The sequence below is a fragment of the Pogoniulus pusillus genome, chromosome 9 (assembly GCF_015220805.1).
Source record: "Pogoniulus pusillus isolate bPogPus1 chromosome 9, bPogPus1.pri, whole genome shotgun sequence".
Classification (NCBI taxonomy): Eukaryota; Metazoa; Chordata; class Aves; order Piciformes; family Lybiidae; genus Pogoniulus; species Pogoniulus pusillus.
Genome location: NC_087272.1, coordinates 33106751 through 33130142, shown reverse-complemented (window position 1 = coordinate 33130142; position 23392 = coordinate 33106751). Strand labels below are relative to the sequence as shown.

Genomic DNA, 23392 nt, shown 5'->3' with positions numbered 1-23392 from the left:
TGTGCAGTGCCTGTTCATGTAATACCTTCAGAGTGCTTCAGCAGGACTCCTAACTCCTATCACTCAAACAAGCAGCATGAGGAGCAGCTGAGGGACCTGGGGTTGGTTAGGCTGAGAGGAGACCTCATTGCTCTCTAAAATTCCCTGAACAGGGGATGGAGTGAGGTGGGTATTTGTCTCTTCTCCCTAATACCAGCTGATAGGACGAGAGGAAATCACAGAATGTTAGGGTTTGGAAGTGACCTCTAGAGATCACTAAGTCAAATCCCTCTGCCAAAGCAGAATCACCTAGAGCAGGCCACATAGGAATGCATCCAGGCAGGTTTTTAAAGTCTCAAGAGAAGACCACTCCACAGCCTGTCTGAGCAGCCTGCTCTGCTGCTCCATCGCCCTCACCATAAAGAAAGTGTCTCCTCATGTTGAGGTGGAACCTCCTCCGTTCTAGCTTGTACCCATTGTTCCCTGTCCTATCACTGGGCACCACAAAATAGTGCCTGGCACCCTCATCTTGACACCCACCCCTCAGATATTTATAGACATTAGTAATATCTCCTCTCCCTTTCTCTTCTCAAGACTAAACAGCCCCAGGTCTCTCAATCTTTCTTCACAGGAGAGATGTTCAGGTCTCCCTGTCAAACTCCAGCTGCCACAAGTTGCACCAGGGGAGGTTTAGGTGGGACATTAGAAAAAACTTCTTAACTGAAAGGGCTCTCAAACACTGGAACAGGCTACCCGGGGAGGTGGCTGAATCCCCATCCCTGGAGGTGTTTAAAAGCTGCAGAGCTGTGGTGCTGAGTGACATGGTTTAGCATCAGCCTTTGCATAGTTAGATAATGTTTGGACTGATGATCTTAGAGGTCTTTTCCAACCCAGACAATGCTGTGATTGTGTGTAGCAAGGTGCTGTTTTCCAACGTTATAAACAGAGACAGACTCAGGGGGTGAAGGACACGGCACTGTTTTGTCCCAGTAGATGACAACAGATATGTGCCAAATCCTACTCACCTTACCCATTCACGAGAGTTAGTCTCACGTTACTCTCAAACAAAAGAAGGGGTCAACTATTTTTAACATCAGTCTCATGCTGTGCCCTTTTCAGCAGTGACACAATTTGCTTCTAGGAAATGCAACTTGATCCAGATCTCACCCCAGCGTGAGACAGGCACACCTGGCTTGCCTCCCAGGCCGTGCAGCAGCAAGCTTCTGCCTTACACAGTTGCAGCTCTGCGCTGCGGCTGCTCTCCAGGTGTTTCACCACTTGCCAGGCTCTGTGGATTACCGAGCTAGGAAGAGGTTTCCAGTGTCCTGTGGCTGGAGGTATGCTACATATGGAGAGTCTACCCTACCCCCTCCTCCTTCTGAGAACGGAGGTATCTGTTTCCCAGTCGCATGGGTCTCAGCTTAGGAAAACAGAAATCTGAGAGGGCCAACCACAAGATTAGATAAAGTTCACAGTGACTGCAAGATGAAATTCTAGCCCTAGTGACATCAACAGAAAACCTCTCACTGACCTGAAGGCAAACACTTCAGACCAAAGTTTTTTTTAAGCTGCTGAAACTCAGGCTCTGATCCTGTAGGAGATTTACACACCTTTCAATTTGCATACTGAGCAGCTCGAACTCAAGGGAATCATTCATATCCAGGAAGCTGATGCTTGTCAGTAAGTTTTAGTGAGACTCAGTTCTAATTGTAAACACAACCACAAGATCTTACACTGCAGTGAAAGGCTGCAAAGAACACAGAAGCAAAGCCAGGGTTGTTTGGGTTTTGTGGGTTTTTGGTTTTCCTTTCACTTACTTTTGTCTGATCATCAGCTTTGAACACATAGCAGATACTTTGCTGATTTGATGCTCCATCCTTTATCAGACAAGCGAAATAACTTGGGTCCTGGCTGTTGTGGATCAGTTTGTGGACGTGCTGTGGCTTGTGTTCAAACAAACTGGAATAAATCAAAGGATCCCACTGGTGGCCCTGCCCCGTGTCTGGCTCGCAGCGCAAGCTGGCTGGTGTCACACAGAGCTGGATCTGGCTGGCACCAGGCTCCTCTTTGGGAAACTTTGCACTCAACATCCGGATCTCCGCCACGATCCATGGCAGCATGGACATGGTGGTCAGGGAATGCACTGGCAGAGAACCGACAAGCTGCAGACTGAAGCTTGCTGAGAAGTCACTGGGGGTTGGACTCTTCTTAACTTTGAATGTTATTGGCTCCATTTTCCAGTCCCTCAGGGTCCCAAGGGCTAACTCACTGGTATTTCAGTTCCGTGGAATGACACTGTCTGGGTGGTTCCTTTGATCCAGGCTCTGAAAGAAAAAGAAACAGTTATGTTCCCACTGCCAGAACCCTGTCAGTAAGACAAATATTACAGAATGAGAGAACCACAGAACACCAGGTTGGAAGGAGACCCACGGATCACCTGGTCTAACCCTTCTAAGTAGTAGTGTAGTTGAAATGAGATGGCTCACTACCCTGTCAAGCTGAGTCTTAAAACTGTCCACTGTAGGAGAATCCACTGCTTCCCTTGGGAAGTAATTCCAATGTCCAACTGTTCTCATGGTGAAACATTTTCTTCTGGATCATAGAATCAACCAGGTTGGAAGAGACCTCCAAGATCATCCAGGCCAACCGAGCACCCAGCCCTGTCCAGTCAACCAGACCATGGCACTAAGTGCCTCATCCAGGCTTTGCTTGAACATCTCCAGGGATGGCAATTCCACCACCTCCCTGTGCAGCCCATTCCAATGGCAATCACTCTCTCTGTGAAGAACTTCCTCCTAACATCCAGTCTATACCTTCCCCAGCACAACTTGAGACTGTGTCCCCTTGTTCTGTTGCTGATTGTCTGGCAGAAGAGTCCAACCCCCACCTGGCTACAGCCTCCCTTCAGATAGTTTCCCCAATGAGAATCTCCATAGGAGTAACTTGTAACTTGTTTTTGTGGGACTCCTTGTAAAAAGGAGGTCTCCATCTTCCTGGCAGCCACCCTTATTATAGTGCTCCATGGTAATAAGGTCTCCCCTGAAGCCTTCTCTTCTCAAGGCTGAACAACCCCAGCTCTCTCAGACTTTTCCTCATATGGCAGTATATGAAAGCTTAACAGCAGAAGGGACATACTGATCATCCATCATGACTTACCAAGCATGTTTACCCTACACTGGGCCTTGAAGCTCCAACAAACATAACTACTAAATATATGGCTTGGAAAAAAGTCAGTCCTGATTAAAAAGCTGGTTTATGACTCTTCTTAAACCATCCAATCAGTACATAAAGTTCCAAGTGCAAGCTCTTTCTAGCCTGTTTCCTGATAACTTCAATCCTATTATAACTGAAAGAACTCAGTTGGGCTTCATGACAGTTAAAATTCAGTGCTTGCTAAGACACCTTCACATTTGAAAAATCAAAATTAAAGGGCATTTTTTTGTTCAGGCCTTCCAGTACCTGAAAGGGGCCTATAAGAAACCTGGGCAGAGTCTTTTAAAAAGGTGTTGCAGTGATAGGATGGAAGGGAATGGATTGAAGCTTGAGGAGAGATTTAGACTGGAGATTAGGTAGATATTCTTTACAGTGCAGGTGGGGAGACAATGGAACAGCTTGCCCAGGAAAGCTGTGGCTGCCCCTTCCCTGGAGGTGCTGAAGGCCAGGTTGGATGAAGTTTTGAGCAACCTGGATGAGTGGGAGGTGTCCCTGTCAATGGTAAGGGGTTTGGAACTAGATGATCTTGAAGGTCCCTTCCAATCATAGAATGATAGAATCAAGCAGGTTGGAAGAGACCTCCAAGATCATCCAGTGCAACCTAGCATCCAGCCCTATCCAGTCAACCAGACCATGGCACTAAGTGCCTCAGCCAGGCTTTTCTTGAACACCTCCAGGGACAGTGCCTCCACCACCTCCCTGGGCAGCCCATTCCAATGGCAAATCACTCTCTCTGTGAATAACCCAAACCATGTCAGAAGAGTCCAGTAGTACCTGGAGCCAACACCTCTACCTGCCTGCTTCTCCAGAGTTCTCTGTAGCCAATACACCAATGCCTCAAACATTCCTCTCACTTTTACTCCCAAACTATACCCTTTTTTTTTTGAGAGGCGGGGGAAGAAGCAACCCAAACTATACTCCAAGAAAAGCCCAATTTGTATATAACCACATCTTCACAAACACCAAAAGCGTGGGTAAAGAGAGTGCTAATGATATCAAAGCAACCAGAAATCAGTTACCATAGACCAGAAATGCTCTATATGAAGAGAAAAAAGAAAATCAAACCAACCAATCAAAACCCAACCAACCAAACCATTCTATATGTCTATGATTTCTGATTTGGCTACTACCATGGAGTTGTTTCCTCAGGCACTGCTGGCCAAGCGACCACAGACTGTTTCCAACCAAGTTTTTACTTAATACCCCAGAAACCATTGCCATCTGTAAAAGCCAGCAGCAGCCAACTGACTGATGGCTGCTAAAGCTGTCAGGCAGCAGAGATGAGCAGCGATCCTTACGGCATCCCACTATAAAAACAGATGATGATTCACAATCCATGACTGCATTTTAAAGCCTGTCAGCCAGCCAGGAATACTGCAATGTTTGCCACATTGATACTGTATCATTTTCATTTCTTAAAATACCAAATGAACCAAGCCAGGCACAACCCTGCCATGACCCTGTCGTACTCAGCATCTGCTACTACTCAGTTACCCCAGATTAATAGTTTTAGTAACAAAATCCAGTAATGGCATTTACCTATTGTGCTAGTTTGAAGCTAGCTGGAATGTTTTGGTGAGAAGTATTAGATTATAGGCTGTGAGAAGAAAACAGTGGTGATGTCTGCTTCACTCATAGGCTTGCTGAGATGTATATGAACAAGAATGTAAATATAGATAACACAGTCGCTTTCTGGGCTTTGGGCTGAACTCTCTTCCTCTCTAACCTAACCTGCCATCTGTATGACTAATTCACCTGCTTCCTAACCCCCTTGGCCGATTCTCAAACCTACCTTAAACATAAGGCAAGATTTGGGGTGAGGTAGAGAGGGGTGGGAGAAGGTGGAAGGGTGTTTGAGAGCCCCTCCTGGGGACTCAGATTTCTGGGAGAGCTGTTGTGTTTCTGTATTACCTTTTACCTTGTATATTTCTGTATATAACTGTATAGACTGTAAATATCTGCTTGTATATTGTGCTAAGCTGTAAATACAAAGCTTCATTCCATTTCCAGAGCTGCTGAGTCTAGTCTGGGTGATTTCCAAAGTGTGTGTGTGGGGGTAACACCCAAACCATCACATCTATCAACTTTGTTTTGCAAAACACAGTCCATGAAAGCACTGAGACTGGCACTGGTTTATACCATCACCTTTATTTATTATTTCATTTCATATATTTAATGTATTTATATTCAATTTTAACTCCTCACGAACTGAAGTTGATTTCACAGTCTAACAGAATGGCTTAGGTTGGAAGGGACTTCGCAGATCATCTGCTCCAACCTCCTTGCCACGGGCAGGGATGTCCCTCTTGGGTCTTGGTTGCTCGAGGCCTCATCCAACCTAGCCTTGAACACCTCCAGGGAGGAGGAATCCACAGTGTCCCTGAGCAGCCCATATCAGTTTCACCACCCTTAAAGTGAAAAACTTCTTCCTAAAGTCCACTCTAAACCTGGTCTTCCTCAGCTTAAAATGGTTCCCCTTTGTCCTGTTGCTAGACACCTTTACGAAAAGTCTCTCTCCAGCCTTCTTGTAGGATCCCTTCAGGTATTGGAATGTAGCTATATGGTCCCTCTAGAGTCCTCTTGTCTCTAGGCTGAACAACCCCAGCTCTCTCAGCCTTTTCCTCATATGGCAGGCATTTAAAAGCTTAACATCAGAAGGTACACACTGATTATCTACCATGACCTACCTAGCATGTTCCCCCTGTACTGGGCCTTACAGCTCCAATAAACATAACCACTAAATATACTGCCTGGGAAAAAAAGTCAGTCCTGACTTAAAAGTTGTTTTATGACCCTTCTCAAACCTTCTTCCTAAGATCCAGACTAAACTTAACTCTTCCTCAGATTAAAACCATTCCCCCTTGTACTACTTCAAGACATCCTTAATGAAAAGTGCCTCTGCAACCATCCTGCAGGCTCCCTTCAGGTACTAGAAGTGAGCTAGAAGGTCCCCCCAGAGTCTTCCCTTCTCCAGGCTGAACAACCCCAGCTCCTTCATGCTCACCTCACAGCAGAGGTGTTCCAGATGCTGCATTATTTTGTGTGAGACTGAGGAGAAGCTGACACCCCTATAACTGTGTTTAAACACAGTGACACCAGCTTGCCCTCAGCCTTCTGAAAGTTTCCCATGAAAGACCTATTAAAAGCAACATGAGTAGCCCCAAGAACTCACACAAAACATTTTCCGTTCCATTTGAACAAGTATTTAAGAGATGTCTTCTGCTTATTATGGCAACAGCATTTCTTGTCTTTGTTCAGCTACAAACACCATCAAAAATAGTATTTTCTTCAGGAGCTGTCATTAAACTTTGTCCTTGTAAAAACATTTTCAAACTCAGTTTCACCTCATTGAAAACGAAAGTTTAAGATGAAAAAAACCCCAACAAACCACACCAAAATAATAACAACAGGGAAAAAAAGGTTTTAAAACCCCATCAGGAAAGAAACTCATTTTGAATCAATCAAGTGTTTAAAATGATCTGGTTTGGTGGGGAAAACAAGTTTCTGCAATACTGTACAAACAAGAGAATGGCAGAAACCACACATCTGGGTACATCTGCTTCTTTAGAACTTCTGCAAATGAGCTCTGTGACAACACTTAGGCAACCAGCGACAGAACAAGGGACACAGTCTCAAGTTATGCTGAGGAAGGCACAGTCTGGATGTTAGGAGGGAGTTTTTGGCAGAGAGAGTGATTTGCCATTGGAATGGGCTGCCCAGAGAGGTGACGGAGTCACCGTCCCTGGAGGTGTTCAAGCAAAGCCTGGCTGAGGCACTTAGTGCCATGGTCTGGTTGACTGGCTAGGGCTGGGTGCTAGGTTGGCCTGGATGATCTTGGAGGTCTTTTCCAACCTGGTTGATTCTGTGATTTGCCAGTTCCAAGGATGACAAATTTAGCAACAGTGCAGGTCTTAAAGGCACTGTTTGACATAATCCTCCTAGGGAGCACTCTAGATGTGCAGAGCAAGTAACTAAAAAGTCTTTTTAGAAACTTCTCTGTGTGTCTGTGCATGGAAGGCATGGGAAAAAAGACCATGGAAATCCAGACTTTGTATTCCTTATTCAATTCTCCTACAGTTCTTTTTCAGTTGTTTTCTTTTTAGGTTTTTGCATGCTTCACAAACAAGGAAGAACACAACCACCTTTAAGATGAGTGTAAATGCATTGCTTGGTCATGGACAGCAGCTTCAGGAAGCATTTTTACACCTTCTCAACACAGGCTGCTAAGCACAAATGTCCTTTCAGTTTTGCATCTGTCAGGAATCAAAACAGTCTCTTCTTTCACAAGCTACTACATTTTTTTTTCTCCTTAGCTGTAAAAAAGAAAAATAGTCCAGCAGCTGCAGGGAAGATTGAATTCATTTAGGACTAAAATGGTGTGTAGTCTGAAACACATAAAAACGGAGGGTTTAGCTTTGAGTGTTCTCATGATGACACCAAGATTGCATTCATTTAGGACTAAAATGGTGTGTAGTCTGAAACACATAAAAACTGAGGGTTTAGCTTTGAGTGTTCTCATGATGACACCAAGCTGCATGGTGTGGTTCGCATGATGGAAGGACTGGATGGCATCCAGAGGGACTCTGACAGGCTTGAGAAGTAGGCTCATGAAGTTCAACAAGATTCTGCATCTGGGTTGGGGCAATTTCAAGAACAAATAGAGTATGGGCAAAGAATGGATTGAGAACAATCCTGAGGGGAAGGACTCGGGGTGCTGGGTGATGAGAAGCTCAACATGAGCCAGCAGTGTGTGCTTGCAGCCCAGAAACCAACCGTGTCCTGGCCTGCTTCCCCAGTAGCATGGGCAGCAAGATGAGGGAGGGGATTCTGCCCCTCTGCTGAGATCCCACCTGCAGTGCTGGGGCCAGCTCTGGAGTCCTCAACACAAGAAGGACACAGAACTGTAAGAACAGATCTCAGAAGGCTGGAGCACCTCTCTTATGAAGACAGACTGACAGAGTTGGCCTGGGGAAGAGAAGACTCCAGGAAGACCTTCTAGCAGCCTTCCAGTATCTGAATGGGGCTACAAGAGAGCTGGAGAGGGACTTCTGACAAAGGCATGGGGCAATAGGATGAGGAGGAATGGCTTCAAACTGGAAGAAGCTCAATTCAGTACAGATACAACGAAGAAGGCAGTGAGGCACTGCAACAAGTTGCCCAGAGAAGCTGTGGAGGCTCCAAGCCTCTAAATGTTGGAAGCCAGGTTGGATGGGCCCTTAATCAAGCTGCTCTAGTATATGTCCTTGCCCACGGCAGAGGGTTTGGAACTAGACCATCTTTAATGCTCTTTTCAACCCAAACCATTTGAGGTTTCTATGATAAAATGTGTATAAATATATAACAAAGTCATCCTGATTTAAATCAGCTTTTCAAGGCATAAAATGTTTGTTTGCACTACCAGCACCTACTATGCTCTTTTGCTCCAGACCTACAAGGCACTGCAGCCTCAAACGGGAATAAATCTCACAGTGTAATTCATTACTTTGCATGCTAACCCTAAGGACTGGGCAGGAGGTAAAAAAAACCCCAACAAACCAAACCCAGGTTGATACTTTGTCATATTTCAACAAACACTGTGCTGCTGGGATATATTCATATTTAATGTATATATATATATATTCATATTTAATTCATATTCATATTTAATGTAAATGCAAAGCTTCTTGGCATTCTTCTCCCCTTAACAAAATAAACACCTTGCAAAGTCAACAGCACAAATAATCCGATGTCTGCATTAGTTATTTCTAAAGAAAAACAGTTAACATAAATCCAACCAGTTAGTTGGAAGCCAGAATGCCTGTTTTTTTTAACCCTAGCATTAAGAGGGGCTAAAAGTGCAGATTCTCAGAGCACAAACTTAGCTGCACCAGAAGGTCTCCTTATCTAACCCACATCACTCTGTCGGTTACCATTCTGCTTATTTTATCTCCCCTGTCCAGCCACTCTTTCTGTTTCCTCCTGCTGCCAGCCTTATCTTAGTTTACACACAAATCCCACCAGAAATTACACCAACTTCTTGTTGCTGGTGTTAATGTCTTGTAAGTTTACACCAAGGACTAGGTTTTATTTCAAGAGCATGAAGTATTTATGTGCATGCTTCTGTGCTGTTCTGTCCATCTCAACAGGCCTGCTCCCAGCCACAACATTAAGCGCACATTACAGCCAAAGAACGTCCATGGTCTGAGCCCATCCACATCTGTCTTGACATCATCACCCCGAATTTTGGCACTTTCAACCATCTCTGGTTGCTATCACTTAGTTCAATCCCTCTAAAACTTGGCTCTGGAGGCACTGTACCCAGTTACCATCGGTACAGAAGGCTCAAACAAGCTCCGTCTTTCTCTCAAGTGTCTGCCTGATGAACTCACAGTGTCTGCTTTCTTTACCTGTAATCCAAGAGGGAAGAGAAAAGGTATAAAAGTAAAGCCATCCACTTGTTTCCATCCCCTTCAACTTTGATCTTCCCTGGACACCTCTGAGTTCCATTACTCCAGGCTGGAGCTGGTTAAGAACTGGTCGTTCTCCCACTGCTCATGGAGGTAACTGGATCAGCTTTTCCTCCTCTCTATCGGTGTCTTCTGAAGGATCCCTGTTGCTCTTGCACTCAGGGCTGAGAAGAGCTTGAGCAGCACTCCTAGGTTAGAAGCTTCACTGCTGACTGAGAAATGTTAATATTCTCCAAACTGTACTTTAATGTTGCCACTCTTTAACCTGTTTTGATTCTGCTGCATTTGCTCCACCAGCACAAAACCAGCCAGGCAAACTGTAGCACATGAGATGTTTACACAAATCAAACTAACAAATCTACACCAGATGGACTTGGTAACATGACAGATACACACAGGAACAACAAAGGGACAGCCACAAAAATCATATTGCTGCCCTTCTGGAGCCCAGGATCTCTCTGCATGAAGACACCTAAGCAGAATGGCATTGCTCAAAACTCATCTTCTCTCAACAGGACAAAGACTTTATCATGTGGACAAGGTACAGGCTTTGGGCACCATCTAGTTAGATGGGGCCAGATCAGCTTTGAGGTTAGGAAGGAGAATTTTCTGGGGTACAGAGAACAGACTCGGACAGGTTGGACTGGATGATCTTGGAGGTCTCCTCCAACCTGGCTGATTCCATGACTCCTCAGCTTTTGCAGTTCAGTCAAGAGACAACTGCGCAGCTACTCCACACCAGGCTGCTGACCTGGCAGCAGATATTTTAGAATCATAGAATCACAGAATCAGTCAGGGTTGGAAGGGACCACAAGGATCATCTAGTTCCAACTCCCCTGCCATAGGCAGGGACACACTACCTTAGATCAGGCTGGCCAGAGCCTCATCCAGCCTGGCCTTAAACACCTCCAGGGACACGGCCTCAACCACCTCCTTAGGCAACCCATTCCAGGCTCTCACCACTCTCATGCTCAACAACTTCCTCCCCAAGTCCAGTCTCCATCTCCCCATCTCCAGCTTTGCTCCCTTCCCCCCAGTCCTGTCACTACCTGAGAGCCTAAAAGTCCCTCCTCAGCTTTTTTGTAGGCCCCCTTCAGATACTGAAAGGCCACAAGAAGGTCACCTCAGAGCCTCCTCTTCTCCAGACTGAACAGCCCCAACTCTTTCAGTCTGTCCTCATAGCAGAGCTGCTCCAGCCCTCTGAGCATCCTCGTGGCCCTTCTCTGGACACGCTCCAGCATCTCCACATCCCTCTTCTAATGGGGGCTCCAGAACTGGATGCAGTACTCCAGGTGGGGTCTCACCAGAGTAGAGGAGGAGAATCACCTCCCTCACCCTGCTGGCCACACTTCTCCTGACGCAGCCCAGGATCTGGTTGGCCCTCCAGGCTGCAAGTGCACACTGCTGGCTCATGTTGAGCTTCTCATTCACCAGCACCCCCAAGTCCCTCTCCTCAGGGCTGCTCTCCAGCCACTCACTGCCCAGCCTGTAAGTTTTTCTGTAAGTTGGTTTGGTTTTCAAGAAGCTAAGAACAACTTCCAACTGTATAGCAAGGTCTTGTGAAAACAACTAGTCTTGGGGGGCAGAAATTTGTTCGGCACTTCTCCGTGTGCCGTTAGTGCTGAATCCTGCTGACAAATGGAAACTGACATGCTGGTACTGACTGCACTTCACTGATGATTACTTCAGCAGAAATATCATACTACTTAAGGATTATGAGGAGCCCTGGCCTGCAGCCAGGGCTCTGGAACACAAGCCAGAACTAAATACCACTCCTCTCCCTTTGTGTCTGATCCCTGAGTGAGATTTACAATGTCTTCACTCATCTGACAGATTTCTCCATCCACCTAGCAGGGTACATACCAAAACACAAATGAGAGTATGTATGGGCACAGTTGAGAAGAGGATCTTTTATACTTCCATCAATCTACATGAAGTAACTCCCTGCTACCCTTCCAGTACCTGAAGAGGGCTGGTAAGAGACTGTTTACAAAGGCCTGCAGTGATAGGATGAGGGGCAATGGTTTGAAATTAGAGTAGATTTAGACTGGATGTTAGGAACAAGTTCTTTACAATGAGGGTGGTGGAACACTGAAACTGGTTGTCCGAGGAGGTAATTGAGGCCCCATCCCTGGAGATATTCAAGGTAAATGTAGCACATGGTTGAATAGATGATATTGGGTAATAGGCTGGATTTGATGATCTCAAAGGTCTTTTCCAACCTGATTAAATCCTGTGATTCTGTAAGGCTCAGCCAGGCTCTGGGCAACCTGATCAAAGCTGTTCCTGCTCACTGCAGCAGGATTGGACTAGATGATGTTTGGAGGCCACTTCCAACCCATGAGGAAGTTCTTCACAGAGAGAGTGATTGACATTGGAATGGGCTGCCCAGGGAGGTGGTGGAGGCACCATCCCTGGAGGTGTTCAGGAAAAGACTGGATGAGGCACTCCGTGCCATGGTCTAGTTGACTGGATAGGGCTGGGGGATAGGTTGGACTGGGTGATCTTTGAGGTCTCTTCCAACCTGGTTGATTCTATGATTTTTATGATTCTATGATTCTGTGATTCTATGATCACAGCATAGCATCCATCAGATTGTCTCATGAGGCAGCTAGCCACAAGCTTTGTCCTTTTGCTCTTCAAGTTTCAAACAACATTTTTTGCCTCTTTTATACAGTTAAACAAGATTGTTTAGGTATCAGACCTCAGCTTGCTTTAAGTTTTCAAGTAGTTTTGACTCAGACTGGCACTTGGAACATGGCAGGACCTTCTGTTTCGTGGATGTTCTTTTCATCTCACAGCTGCTTGTTATCTGCTCTTTCCTTCTTGGAGCTATGGCTTCCTATGGGCAACAGCATGTGCAACCCCACAAATCATTTCACCTCAATTTCACCTTTAATTTCCATTCCTTTTCCCCCCCTTTTTCCCCTTTTTTTTGATGCATCAAATGCTGAGGTTAAAAGAAATTCTTTTCAACACCAGATGTGGCCCTGAATCATGTTGCACTACGTAGTCTGAGCAAATAATTTGTTTTTGTGGTAATAATGACACCTAAAATATCTACCAATACAGACAGCATTTAGATCACTCCTCAAATAAGTTAAAAAACAAAACAAACCAAAAAGAAACAGATCATTAACAGAAAAAATATTCCAGCAGAATGGTAATTTGCTCCTGATTATAAACATATAAATCTATCATCAATCATCAAATGAAGCAAAGAGCTCACTGTTCCTGCCTTTGACACCTGTTGCTATTTCCTTAGCCGCTGAAATTAATATGCTGATGATTGAGGTCTCTTCTGAGTCAGCCTCACAAGGATCTGAACAAAATATTAGCCTGTTCCACCACTGCAATGCACTAAAAAAATAATAAGGCTTTGTAAAAGAAAGCTTGCTAGGCAAATTACATTCTGAATGCCATTCCTCTTTATTCAGCTCCATATCACCAGCCTAAATACCTGCATCCAACTTTTCAGTTAACCAAATTATAATGGGAAGAAGTGCCAAGTCATCCAGATACCACTGAATGATTTGCACTCCTTCCAGATTGTCATTTCTCTCACCTGCACGCATTTCTGCTTTTGTTTATTACCACTCACACACCGAGAGTGGTGGAGTTACAAGACACTTCTAGGGATGACTTAATCCAACCCCCCTGCTACAGCAGGGTCGCCCAGAGTAAATCATACAGGAACACATCCAGGTGGGTTTGGAATGCCTCCACAGAAGACAACTGCACCACCTCTCTGGGCAGCCTGGTCCAGTGTTCTGCCACCCTCAAAGTGAAGAGTTTTGTGCTCATATCTACATGAGGCCTCCTCTGTTCCAGTGTGCGTTCAGTGCCCCTTGTCTTGTTACTGGACACCACTCCTGATTCAGTCCTCCTGACTCCCTCCCTTTAAATACTGATTAGTAAGATTCCCCCCCAGCCCCAGCCTCCTCCAGGCTAAAAAGACCCAACGACTTTCAGCATGTCTACGCAACGAACTGTGACAAATTTTGACTTCAGCCCTCACAAATATTAAGAGCATAACCAAATTCACCAGCTCAGAGATATTTGCTGCTCAGGAGATGTATGTTTTTATTAATTTCGAGCCAGAATTCAATCTGGGGGTTTAGCAGCAGGCATAAATCCCACCATCTGTACTTGCAAAGGTTCTGACAGCAGCTCTGCCACATCAGCCTCTCTTCCAAACACAACACAGCACACAAAGGTCTCCATCTCTTCAAACTGCACTATAAATAACCACATTTGTTTCATACCCCAGGTCAGCGTGGCTTCACCAGATCATTCCCCTGTTAATTTAGTACATGAAGTTCAAGGGCCATAAAAGTACTGTGCCAGTGTGCGTGCATTTTAAGGTTCAGCTTCCAGCTGTGCTGCTGTTGTGTTGTCCAAAAACCCAGATTCCTTCACTCAGTGTGCAACACACACTGTATACACAGAGCAGAGATACTGATGCACTAATAAAGTCGTTTTACTTGATGGGAGCTTCATCACAGCCTAGGCATCGGCAATCCGACGGCTGCTCCTCACGGACGTAGCTGCTAGCAAGGCAAGCGCTGTCTATTTAAAGGGAGCAGCTTTACACTATGAACACAATTGATTTTACATGCTCAGTGGTCCTCCTTGGAAATCCAGTGCAGTATATTTAACCCTAGCTTACACAGCACCACTATAACCTAGGCATCTACTCAAACAGTTTCCCTTGGATAACAGTGGGAAAGGTTTCAACCTTGCGGGACGAAGCTCGCTCCCTGTTGCTCTAAGGAGGAGTTACAGCCAGCGATTTTGCCTGGATGGGTAAGGAAGGTGCAGACAAGGATGAGAAGTTCAGGGCACACCGTGAATCGCTAATTCCAGCAGGTCTTCCGATTGTGCTGACCAGAAGCCAACTCCCCCGGACCCCGCTCCGCTCCCGCCCGGCCTCGCCGTCCCGTTCTGCACCAACACCGGCCCCACCGCGAATGCACCGACGGCGCGATCCTGCCCCGAGAGGCGTGGGTACGGAGCGGGGCCCCGGGCCAGACCCGCCAGCCGCCTCACTGCCGTGTCCTCCGGCCAGCCGGAGCCCTCTGCCACCCCAGAGCCTGGGTAGGGCGCAAAGACCGGCCCGCCAGCCCCCTCGCCTCGCTTCTCGCCTCAACTCCTTCACTTCCTCCGAGCTCAGAGCCTCTCTTCCTCCTTCCCGCCCTCCAAGCATGCAGCTTGGACCCAGCAGCGCCAGTTCCCCGGGACGCGGCCCCCAGAGCCGCCCCTCCGCCAGGCCTGCAGCTGGAGCACGACCCGGGGCTGCCTGGCCGCCGCTTACCTCCATCCGCCTGGCCGCCGCAGGACTCACTGGCTGCAAAGCAGCGGCTTCGGCGGGCAGCGGCCGCCGGGCTGTCAGGCGCCGCCTGCCCACCTCCTGCTGAGAGGAGAGCGGCAGAGAGCCGCTAACGGGCGCCGGGCCCGGCTGAGGAGAGCCTGCACCCGCGCCGGGCCGGGCTCGGGGGCTGCCGGCCGCCTCCTGTTGCTTCCCACCCGCGCCGGACCGGCCGCTCCGCCCCTACCTGCTGCGCTCGGGGCAGGGGAAGTGGGCACCAGACCCGGCGGCTGCCGCTCGCCCTCTCCTTCCTCCCGCCCAGCCGAAAATAGCAACAGGCGGCGGGTCCTCGGCCGGCGGCGGGGGGGCAGAAGGACGCCAGAGGCGGCTGGCGGCGGGCAGCCGGCGACAGGCAATAGTCCATGTCACGACAGCGGGCAGCTGAGGCCCCCTCCCCTGGCCCGTTGCGTCCCTCTCAAGGAGCGTTTCGGGCAGGGTGCCCCATGTGTCCGCTCTCCCGCAGGAACGTGTCGCTGCCGCCGTGCCGCAGTGAGCCCGGCCGGAGCGCGGGGAGAGCCCAGCCGCGGGCACCGAGGGGAAGGCGGCAGGCGGGGCACAGGGCAGCTGGCTCGCCAAGCGAGCACCATCACCGGCCGCTCGCTACTGGGGCCAGCTCTTAATAGCTTTGTCAGTCACCTAGACGAGGAGATTGATGCACCCTCAGTAAGTTTGTAGCTGGCAGTAAGCTGGATGGGAGTGTTGCTCTGCTTGAGGGGAGGAAGGCTCTGCAGAGGGACCAGGAGAGGCTGGATCGATGAGCTGAGGCGAGTGGGATGCGGCTTTACAAGGGTAAGTCCCAGGTCCTGCACTTGGGTCACAACAAGGCCCATGAATGCTCCAGGCATGGGGCAGAGTGGCTGGAAACTGCCCAGCAGAGAAAGAGCTGGGGTTGCTGTTCGACAGCCAGATGAGCCTGTGTGTGTCCAGGTGGCCAAGAATGCCAACAGCATCCTGGCCTGGATCAGCAATAGTGTGACCAGCAAAGCTAGGGAAGTGATTGTCCCCCTGTGCCCAGCAGTGCGGCAGCCATACCCTGAGTAGTGCATTCAGTTTTGGGACCCTCACTCCAAGAAAGACTTGATTGGAAACCTTTTTCTGACGGGGAAAACAGTTAATTATTTGAATTATACCTGAGCCAATATGATTTTATTTAGGAAAGGCTCTCAGAAAATATTATATTCATTTCATGTTGCTGTGGCCAGGTTGGATGAGGCCTTGAGCAACCTGCTCTAGTGGGGAGTGTCCCTGCCTATGGCAGGGGATTGGAACTGGATGATCCTTGAGGTCCCTTCCAACCTAGACCATTCCATGATTCTGTATCAGTTGGCATGGCTGCATCATTCATTCCTCACAACAGTAAACACGTATCAATACGACAGACAGAGTAGAAGAAATCACTCTGAGAGAGTGATTGGCATTTGTCGTGGAGGGGATTTCTCTATTCCTCCCCTGTTAGGGGGAGGTGAGAAATTAATTTGAGGCAGTATTAATTTTTTATAAAATTATTTCTTAAAATTAATATTTGCAAATTTGTACCACTCCCAACCACTATGAAATTTAGGTTCGTTTGCAAGTTTATGAAAACAGCTTGGGATATATTTACAGGGATTGATTATTAAATGGAAATATCAAATTATCAACAACTATAGACAGAGAGAAAGATTCCCTTAGGCTTAATGCCTCTTAACAACTATACTGTCTGCCCAGCAAGGGCTGAAACTGTCTCTGCTCTTAAGACAGAGGTAACTTATATTACAAAGGAATTAAAGCTTGCTTAGATGTGTTGCTCTTAAGTATTAATCATTAATCACCCTCCTGGGATTGTCACAGCGTGTGCCCAGTATTTGGAGTCTTGGTGAAGGCTGGAGTCTGTCCCGGCTTGCAGGGGATGATAAGGGTTCCCAGTCTCTGGGTTAAACAGGATTTTCTGACCTTCTCTCCTGGGGTGAAGTGGTCTCTGCCTTGGAGCTGTTGCTTCTTCTGGAAGCCGTGTCCAGGGATGATCAGCTGGCAGGATTTACCCGGTGCAGGAGAAGGATCTGTCCGTGCAGCTTCTGACACGGTCTCACAGCTGGCAGGCTGTGTTTGCAGGTTTGCTGGCTCTGGATCTTTCCAGGCTTACAGGACAGCTGGCAAGCAGGGTCTATGCCGAGCTGCAGGGAGACGAGCTCCGTAGATAAATGCAAGGCAGCAAGCCAGTGTGTGTGGCTGCTCCTGGGCTTAAGCAGGGGGCTCTCGGCTCCCCATGTATGTATGGAGTGCAGGCGTGCATGCGCTCTGCTTCTCAAAGGGTTCACAGACAGCTTAACTGCACCCTGAGATCAATGCAAGAGGGCTGAGCGTCAGCAATGCTTCCAAGTGAGTAAGGCCTGGTCCTGTGTCTAGGCCATGCAAGCAGGTCAGGGCAGCAGGGTGCTGCTATCAGAGCTGAGCTTGAGCCTCTAAGTCTGAATGTGCTGAACTTCTGAACAGTCTGGACGGTCTGACCATGTGGTGCTCCTTTGCACCCCTCTTTATAGACTCTGGGCCAAGATTCGTGGCTCATTTGGACATCTAAAGTGACCAATCAGGTTGGCAGTAAGCCAAACCTTACCTTAATAGGCAGTAGATGTTTGCCTGGACCTCCCAATAGGGGATTACCTGGGCGGACCCCTGGGGTACACGGACTGGGTGTGAGTGTGTTACACAACCTGTTTACTGCCTTGTGGGTCCTGGCAGAAAAACATGTAGAGGCATAGAGAAGCCTCAGTTTTGGGGCTGCTGCCCCTCCACCACTGCATTGGAAAGGGCTGCCCAGGGAGATGGTGGAGTCACTGTCCCTGGAGGTGTTCAAGAAAAGCCTGGATGAGGCACTTAGTGCCATGGTCTAGTTGACTGGGTAGGGCTGGGTGTTAGGTTGCACTGGATGATCTTGGAGGTCTCTTCCAACCTGGTTGATTCTATGATTCTATGATTCTATGACTGAGGAGTTACAAGTGAGCTGAGCTACCCTTCCAGCTCCTGCCAGCTGCCTTGGTGGTTTTGTGTGTTTCAGATGTTTTGATTAAACCACCCTTCCCTTCATTCCCATAAGCACATTGGAAAATTACTTAGCAGTGCTTGTGCAAGTATTCCAAGCTTCTCCTTTTGTTTGGAAGCTGCTGTTGCTATGCCATCATTTGTGTGACACTCTATTTAGGCTGGGATTGGACTTTTTTAACAGGCTCATCCCATTCTGCCCAGTGTTTGCATGGTGCACAACCTCCTTTTAGTTACCAGGCAATCGCTCTACAAATGTTGGCTGACACTTGGAAGCTGAGCAGAAACCCTGCCCTTGATGACCCCGTGTGCTTACATAGTGCAATGAAATGTGAAGGAAAGTGATTCTGTTTGCTTTAATTACCTTTGATTGCTTTGGTTCTCATGAGCAGAGAACAGTTTTGCTGGTCACTGTTTTTACTTAGAGTTAATGTTGAGGTTTTACTTATAGCAAAAAGGTGCCTTCAGCCATGGAATCCTAGGAGCCCTCTTGTAAAGACTTGTGCTGATGCTTAGCTATCAAATATTACCTTAGTATCATTTTGATGTTGCTGTACACAGTAACTGTTAAACAAGGGCATGAGGTGATGGTGGCGTGTTAAAGTCACACAACCACTAGAACTTTGAAAAAGAAAAGTAAGGAGGAAGAAACTTCATTTATAGAAACTTTGTAGGTGAACTAGTTACAGGTTTAAAACACATTCTTGTATAATATGAAAATAATGAGTCAGACATGTGGTGCTAAGGGAAGAAGGGCCTCAAGCTGCTGGTGCAGGTCCAGAGGAGGGCCACTAAGATGATCAGAGAGCTGGAGCACCTCCCCTGTGCAGACAGATTTGAGAGAGCTTGAGCTGTTCAGCCTGGAGAAGAGAAGGCCCTGGGGAGACCTTAGAGCAACCTTCCAGAAGGGAGCCTACAAGAAAGCTGTGGAGAGACTTTTTACAAAGATTTGTAGCGACAGGATGAGAGGGCATGGCTTGAGGAGGAGGGCAGATATAGACTGGATATGAGGAAGAAATTCTTTGCAATGAGGAGAGGGTGGTGAGATACTGGAACAGGTTGCCCAGGGAGGTCATGGATCCCCGCTCCTTGGAGATGTTCAGAGCCAGGTTGGATGGCAGTCTGGTCTAGTGGAGGGTGTCCTGGCCCATGACAGGGGCTTGGAACTAGATGGTCTTGAAGGTCCCTTTCTACTCAATCTACTCTATGAATGATTCATCACCAGAGCTGGTATAGATAATGACTGGACTCAAGGATCTTAAAGGTCCTGTGACCTGATATTTGATCCTACAGGGAATGCTGCCTATGGGGCTACCAGGGAAATGCCTCTAGACTGAGGAGAAATTATCATAGTGCTAAAACTCTATCATGGTTTAGCACCTGAGTTGGTAGAGTTAGATGATGTTTGGAGTAGATGATCTGAACGATCTTTTCCAGCCCAAACCATTCTGTGATTCTGTGTGGTTTTGGTAACTTAGAGATGTGTCTTCCTCTAGGAGTAGCTCAGGGATTCCCTTACACTTCAATTCAGTCTGGCCTGCAAATATTCTTTATTCTAGTTGTGGCATTGGCCTTTCTAGGTAAAATGTTAATGCTTGTGCTCCCAGTTCAAGGCTGGCTACTGTTGCATTTAATGTCTTCTCTGGGACTAGTCATCTCTAAATTGGCTTCATTATCTTACACAATGCTTGGGTGGAAGAATTAGAGCAGCAGTAAGAAGTGGTAGCTTAGCACCCATTCCAACTCACCATGCTGACTTCTCTACAGTTTGCAATACTTCTACTGCCTTTGTTTCAGTTCTTTATTTCAGTTCTAGATCCTCTTTCTCTGATGCAAGACAAGGTTAGTAAAGACTCTAGCAACAACAGGTTTCATCTTGGCTTGTCATAACTGTTCAACCAACTTGATGAAGGTTGTGAACTTCTCTCTGGAGCAGAGCAGGGGATAGAGCGAGTGAGTTCCTTGTCTGTGAGAAAACAGAACAAAACAGATTTGGCCATCATCTTGACCTTATCTGTACTCTTTCTCAGAATGCTCTAAAGCCATCTTAAAAGTTCTAGAGCATATCATCAGTGTATTGCCAGGCTCATTGCTGGCCCCACTGCTAGACTTCCAAGACATTTGCCAGCAGCATGCTCATGCAGCCCAGAACACCAAGCATATCCTGGGCTGCATCAAGAGGAGTGTGGCCAGCAGGTCAAGAAAGGTGATTCTGTCCCTTTACTCTGCTCTGGTGAGACTCCACCTCAAATACTGTGTCCAATTCTGGTGCTTCCATCATAAGAACAACAAGAACAATGAGTCCAGAAGACAACCATAAAGACGACCAAGGGCTGGAACACCTCTGCTGTGAGGAGAGGCTGAGGGAACTGGAGTTGTTCAGCCTGGAGAAAAGAAGACTCTGGAAGGACCTTACAGCTGCCTTCCAATACCTGAAGGGAACCAACAGGAAGCCTGGAGAGGGATTTTTAATGAGGGTGTCTAGCAATAGGACAAAGGGGAATGGAGTAGGTTTGGACTGGATCTTAAGAGAGATGTTCTTCAGTTTGAGGTGGTGAGCCTCTGGAATGGGTTGCCCAGAGTAGATGTGGATGCCCTCTCGATAATGACAACAGCTCAGCAGAAACCTAGCCTGTCCCAGGAAGAGGTTGTTCTTCCATACCCAGATGCACAACTGGTGCAATCTTCAAGTTGTATTGAAAGCAACAAGCACAGAGAACTTGAGCCCTGGGGGATAAGCAAGCTTTGAAACTGTAGCTATGTCTGTGAACATGTGCAAGTCATGGCTTACAGTTACAACACAGATCCCAATTCCCCTGCAAACTTCATCCTTCTGCTTATTCTGCCAGAGCAGGGCACCCTACACCAAGCATCATGTTGCACACCCAAAAGACAACCTTCCCGCAAGGGAGGATGTTCCACATAGTCAGGCATTCCACTGGGAATAGCAGATGGAACAACTTAAGGGTAAGTTAGGAAAATCAGGTGCCCAATCTTCCATTCTCCTGCTCCTCCTCCTTTCTTTTAGTCAAAATGTCAAAGACAGAACAATTGCATGTGGGAGCTGTTTCCTTTCAGTTTTGCTCTGCACGAGTCTGGAGTACACAATCTCCTCATGCTCTCAGTTTAATCTTCCCCCTTAACCTCTGTTTTTTCAAGCCTCCCTGCTGCCTCTTCATAAATCACAGACTCATTAAGGTTGAAAAATACTCCTAAGATCAAGACAAATCATCAGTCCAACACCACCATGTCCCAAGGTGCCATGTCTACACATTTTTTGAACACCTCCAGAGATGGTGATTTCACCACATCCTTGGGCAGCCTGTTCAAATGAAGGGAAGCTGGCCCTCATGTGCTGAGGGGCAAGAATAAAAGAGGAACCTTTGCAACAGTAGGGTTAGGGAGCAGTGGGTAGGGTTCCTGTTTACCTTCTCTTCTCAGCTCTTGCCACATCTCAGCTTATCTATCATGGAAGCCTCAGAAACACGGGTTGGTGCACGGGGCCCCTTATGATGGGTCAGCACCACTTGGGTCTCACAAACTTTTACCACACACCTGTTATTCCAGGTCTCAGCTAGCCAGCAACTTCAAGTAATTGAAACAGAGAACATCTACTATTGAGAAGTCCTTGAGTCCTAAGTTTGTGATTTTAACTCCTTAATAAGAGAGCTTTGTTTTCATGGCCCCATCTTATGTATGGTCCTGACATCCTTCCCCATCTCAGCTCTACAGAAGGCAGGAGCTGGGACTTGGAACTTTCAAAATACTTCCAGGAACAAAAAAAAAAACAACAAAAAACCCAAAATTAAAACATTTATCATGTTGCTTTTGGATTTCATGAACAAAAAGTCTCAATTCAGGAGAGATGCTGAGATACTGGAATGTGTTCAGAGAAGGGCGACAGAGCTAGTGAGTGGCCTGGACATAAGCCCTATGAGGAGAGGCTGAGTGAGCTGGAGTTGTTCAGCCTAGAGGAGGCTCAGTGGTGACTTCATTGCTGTCTACAACTACCTGAAGGGAGGCTGTAGACAGGTGGGGGTTGGTCTCTTCTCCCAGGCAGCAGCAATAGAACAAGGGGACACAGTCTCAAGTTGTGCCAGGAGAAGTATAGGCTGGATGTTAGGAGGAAGTTCTTCACAGAGAGAGTGATTGGCATTGGAATGGGCTGCCCAGGGAGGTGGTGGAGGCACCATCCCTGGAGGTGTTGAAGCAAAGCCTGGCTGAGGCACTTAGTGCCATGGTCTGGTTGATTGGACAGGGATGGATGCTAGGTTGGACTGGATGATCTTGGAGGTCTCTTCCAACCTGCTTGATTCTATGCTTCTTTAATCAGGAAAAAAACCCAGATAAGTAGACTGGCACAAGGTCAGGTGGAAAGGGTCTGTCTCATTGTGTTAAGAAGCTCTACATTGCTTTTGAGGCTCAGTTCAGATGGATGACATACCAAAGGTACTGTTTCAGCACACTTAGTGTGTGTTAAAAAAAAAAGAGAGTCTAAAATAAAAGGTATTTATTTAAACACTTTACTTTGTCCTTAGCTTTTATTTTCATGAGGAAAGGACAATGGGAGTTGATATGTGCAGATATTTCATGCAGTGTGACAAAGCTGATGGCAGGGAAACCAACACTGAGGTTTCCTTTATACTTAAGACTATGTTTAGTAGCCCGTAGGGTCCTATTTAGGACTACAGGCTGCATTGCTCAAGGCACCAAACAGTCATGAATAAAAACCTGGCTCAGCTTTGGCTTAATGCAAACAAAATGGAAATGAAAGTGGAGGGTGTGAACAATTGTTTTCTGCACAAACTAACCTATAGTTTTGGCTTTCATAGGATTTGAGGGATAGCATACTGTTTCCTCAGTATCCTTCTAATTACTTTATTTTGGGGTGTCCAAGGCTGGCACAGACTGCCCAGGCAGGTGGTTGAATCCACATCCCTGACGCTGTTTAAAAGCTGCGGAGATATGGTACTGAGGGACATGGTTTAGCACATGGAAGAATTAGATAATGGTTGGACTTGCTGATCTTAAAGGTCTTTTCCAACCAGAATGTTTCTATGATTCAGTGATTTTAACACCAATTTTCTAGGCCACAGAGCTAGCTCTATCTCAGCATGAATGATTCAGATGCTACCTTTCACTCTTCACAGCCAAGAAAAACTGGTGAGACATCCACAGAATGCAGAGGCTACTCCTTTCCTTGTGTCATCTGATGATACCTCTAAAAGCAGACAGCCAGTGAGTGTCTTTTGCTAGCAAGGTAAGTAGGTATTTCCTGAGGGTGCACTAGCAAGTTTGTTCTCTTATTAATAATCTGCTTCATTTAAGGTGTGTTTGGTCTGGCAACTAGTCAATTCTCCACGAGACA

General features: G+C 47.0%; 1 protein-coding gene across 1 annotated transcript in view; it reads right to left on the bottom strand.

The window, feature by feature from the left end:
- The window catches only part of TBC1D1 (TBC1 domain family member 1), a 118946-nt gene extending 103924 nt beyond the window's left edge, over positions 1-15022 (bottom strand). The window contains exons 1-2 of the mRNA XM_064149128.1: positions 14953-15022; positions 1797-2303 (exon numbers count right to left, since the gene is read on the bottom strand). Coding sequence (XP_064005198.1) covers positions 1797-2213 — 417 coding nt within the window. The 5' untranslated portion in view covers positions 2214-2303; positions 14953-15022. The remainder of the gene's footprint in view (positions 1-1796; positions 2304-14952) is intronic.
- Between the last annotated feature and the right edge of the window lie 8370 nt (positions 15023-23392).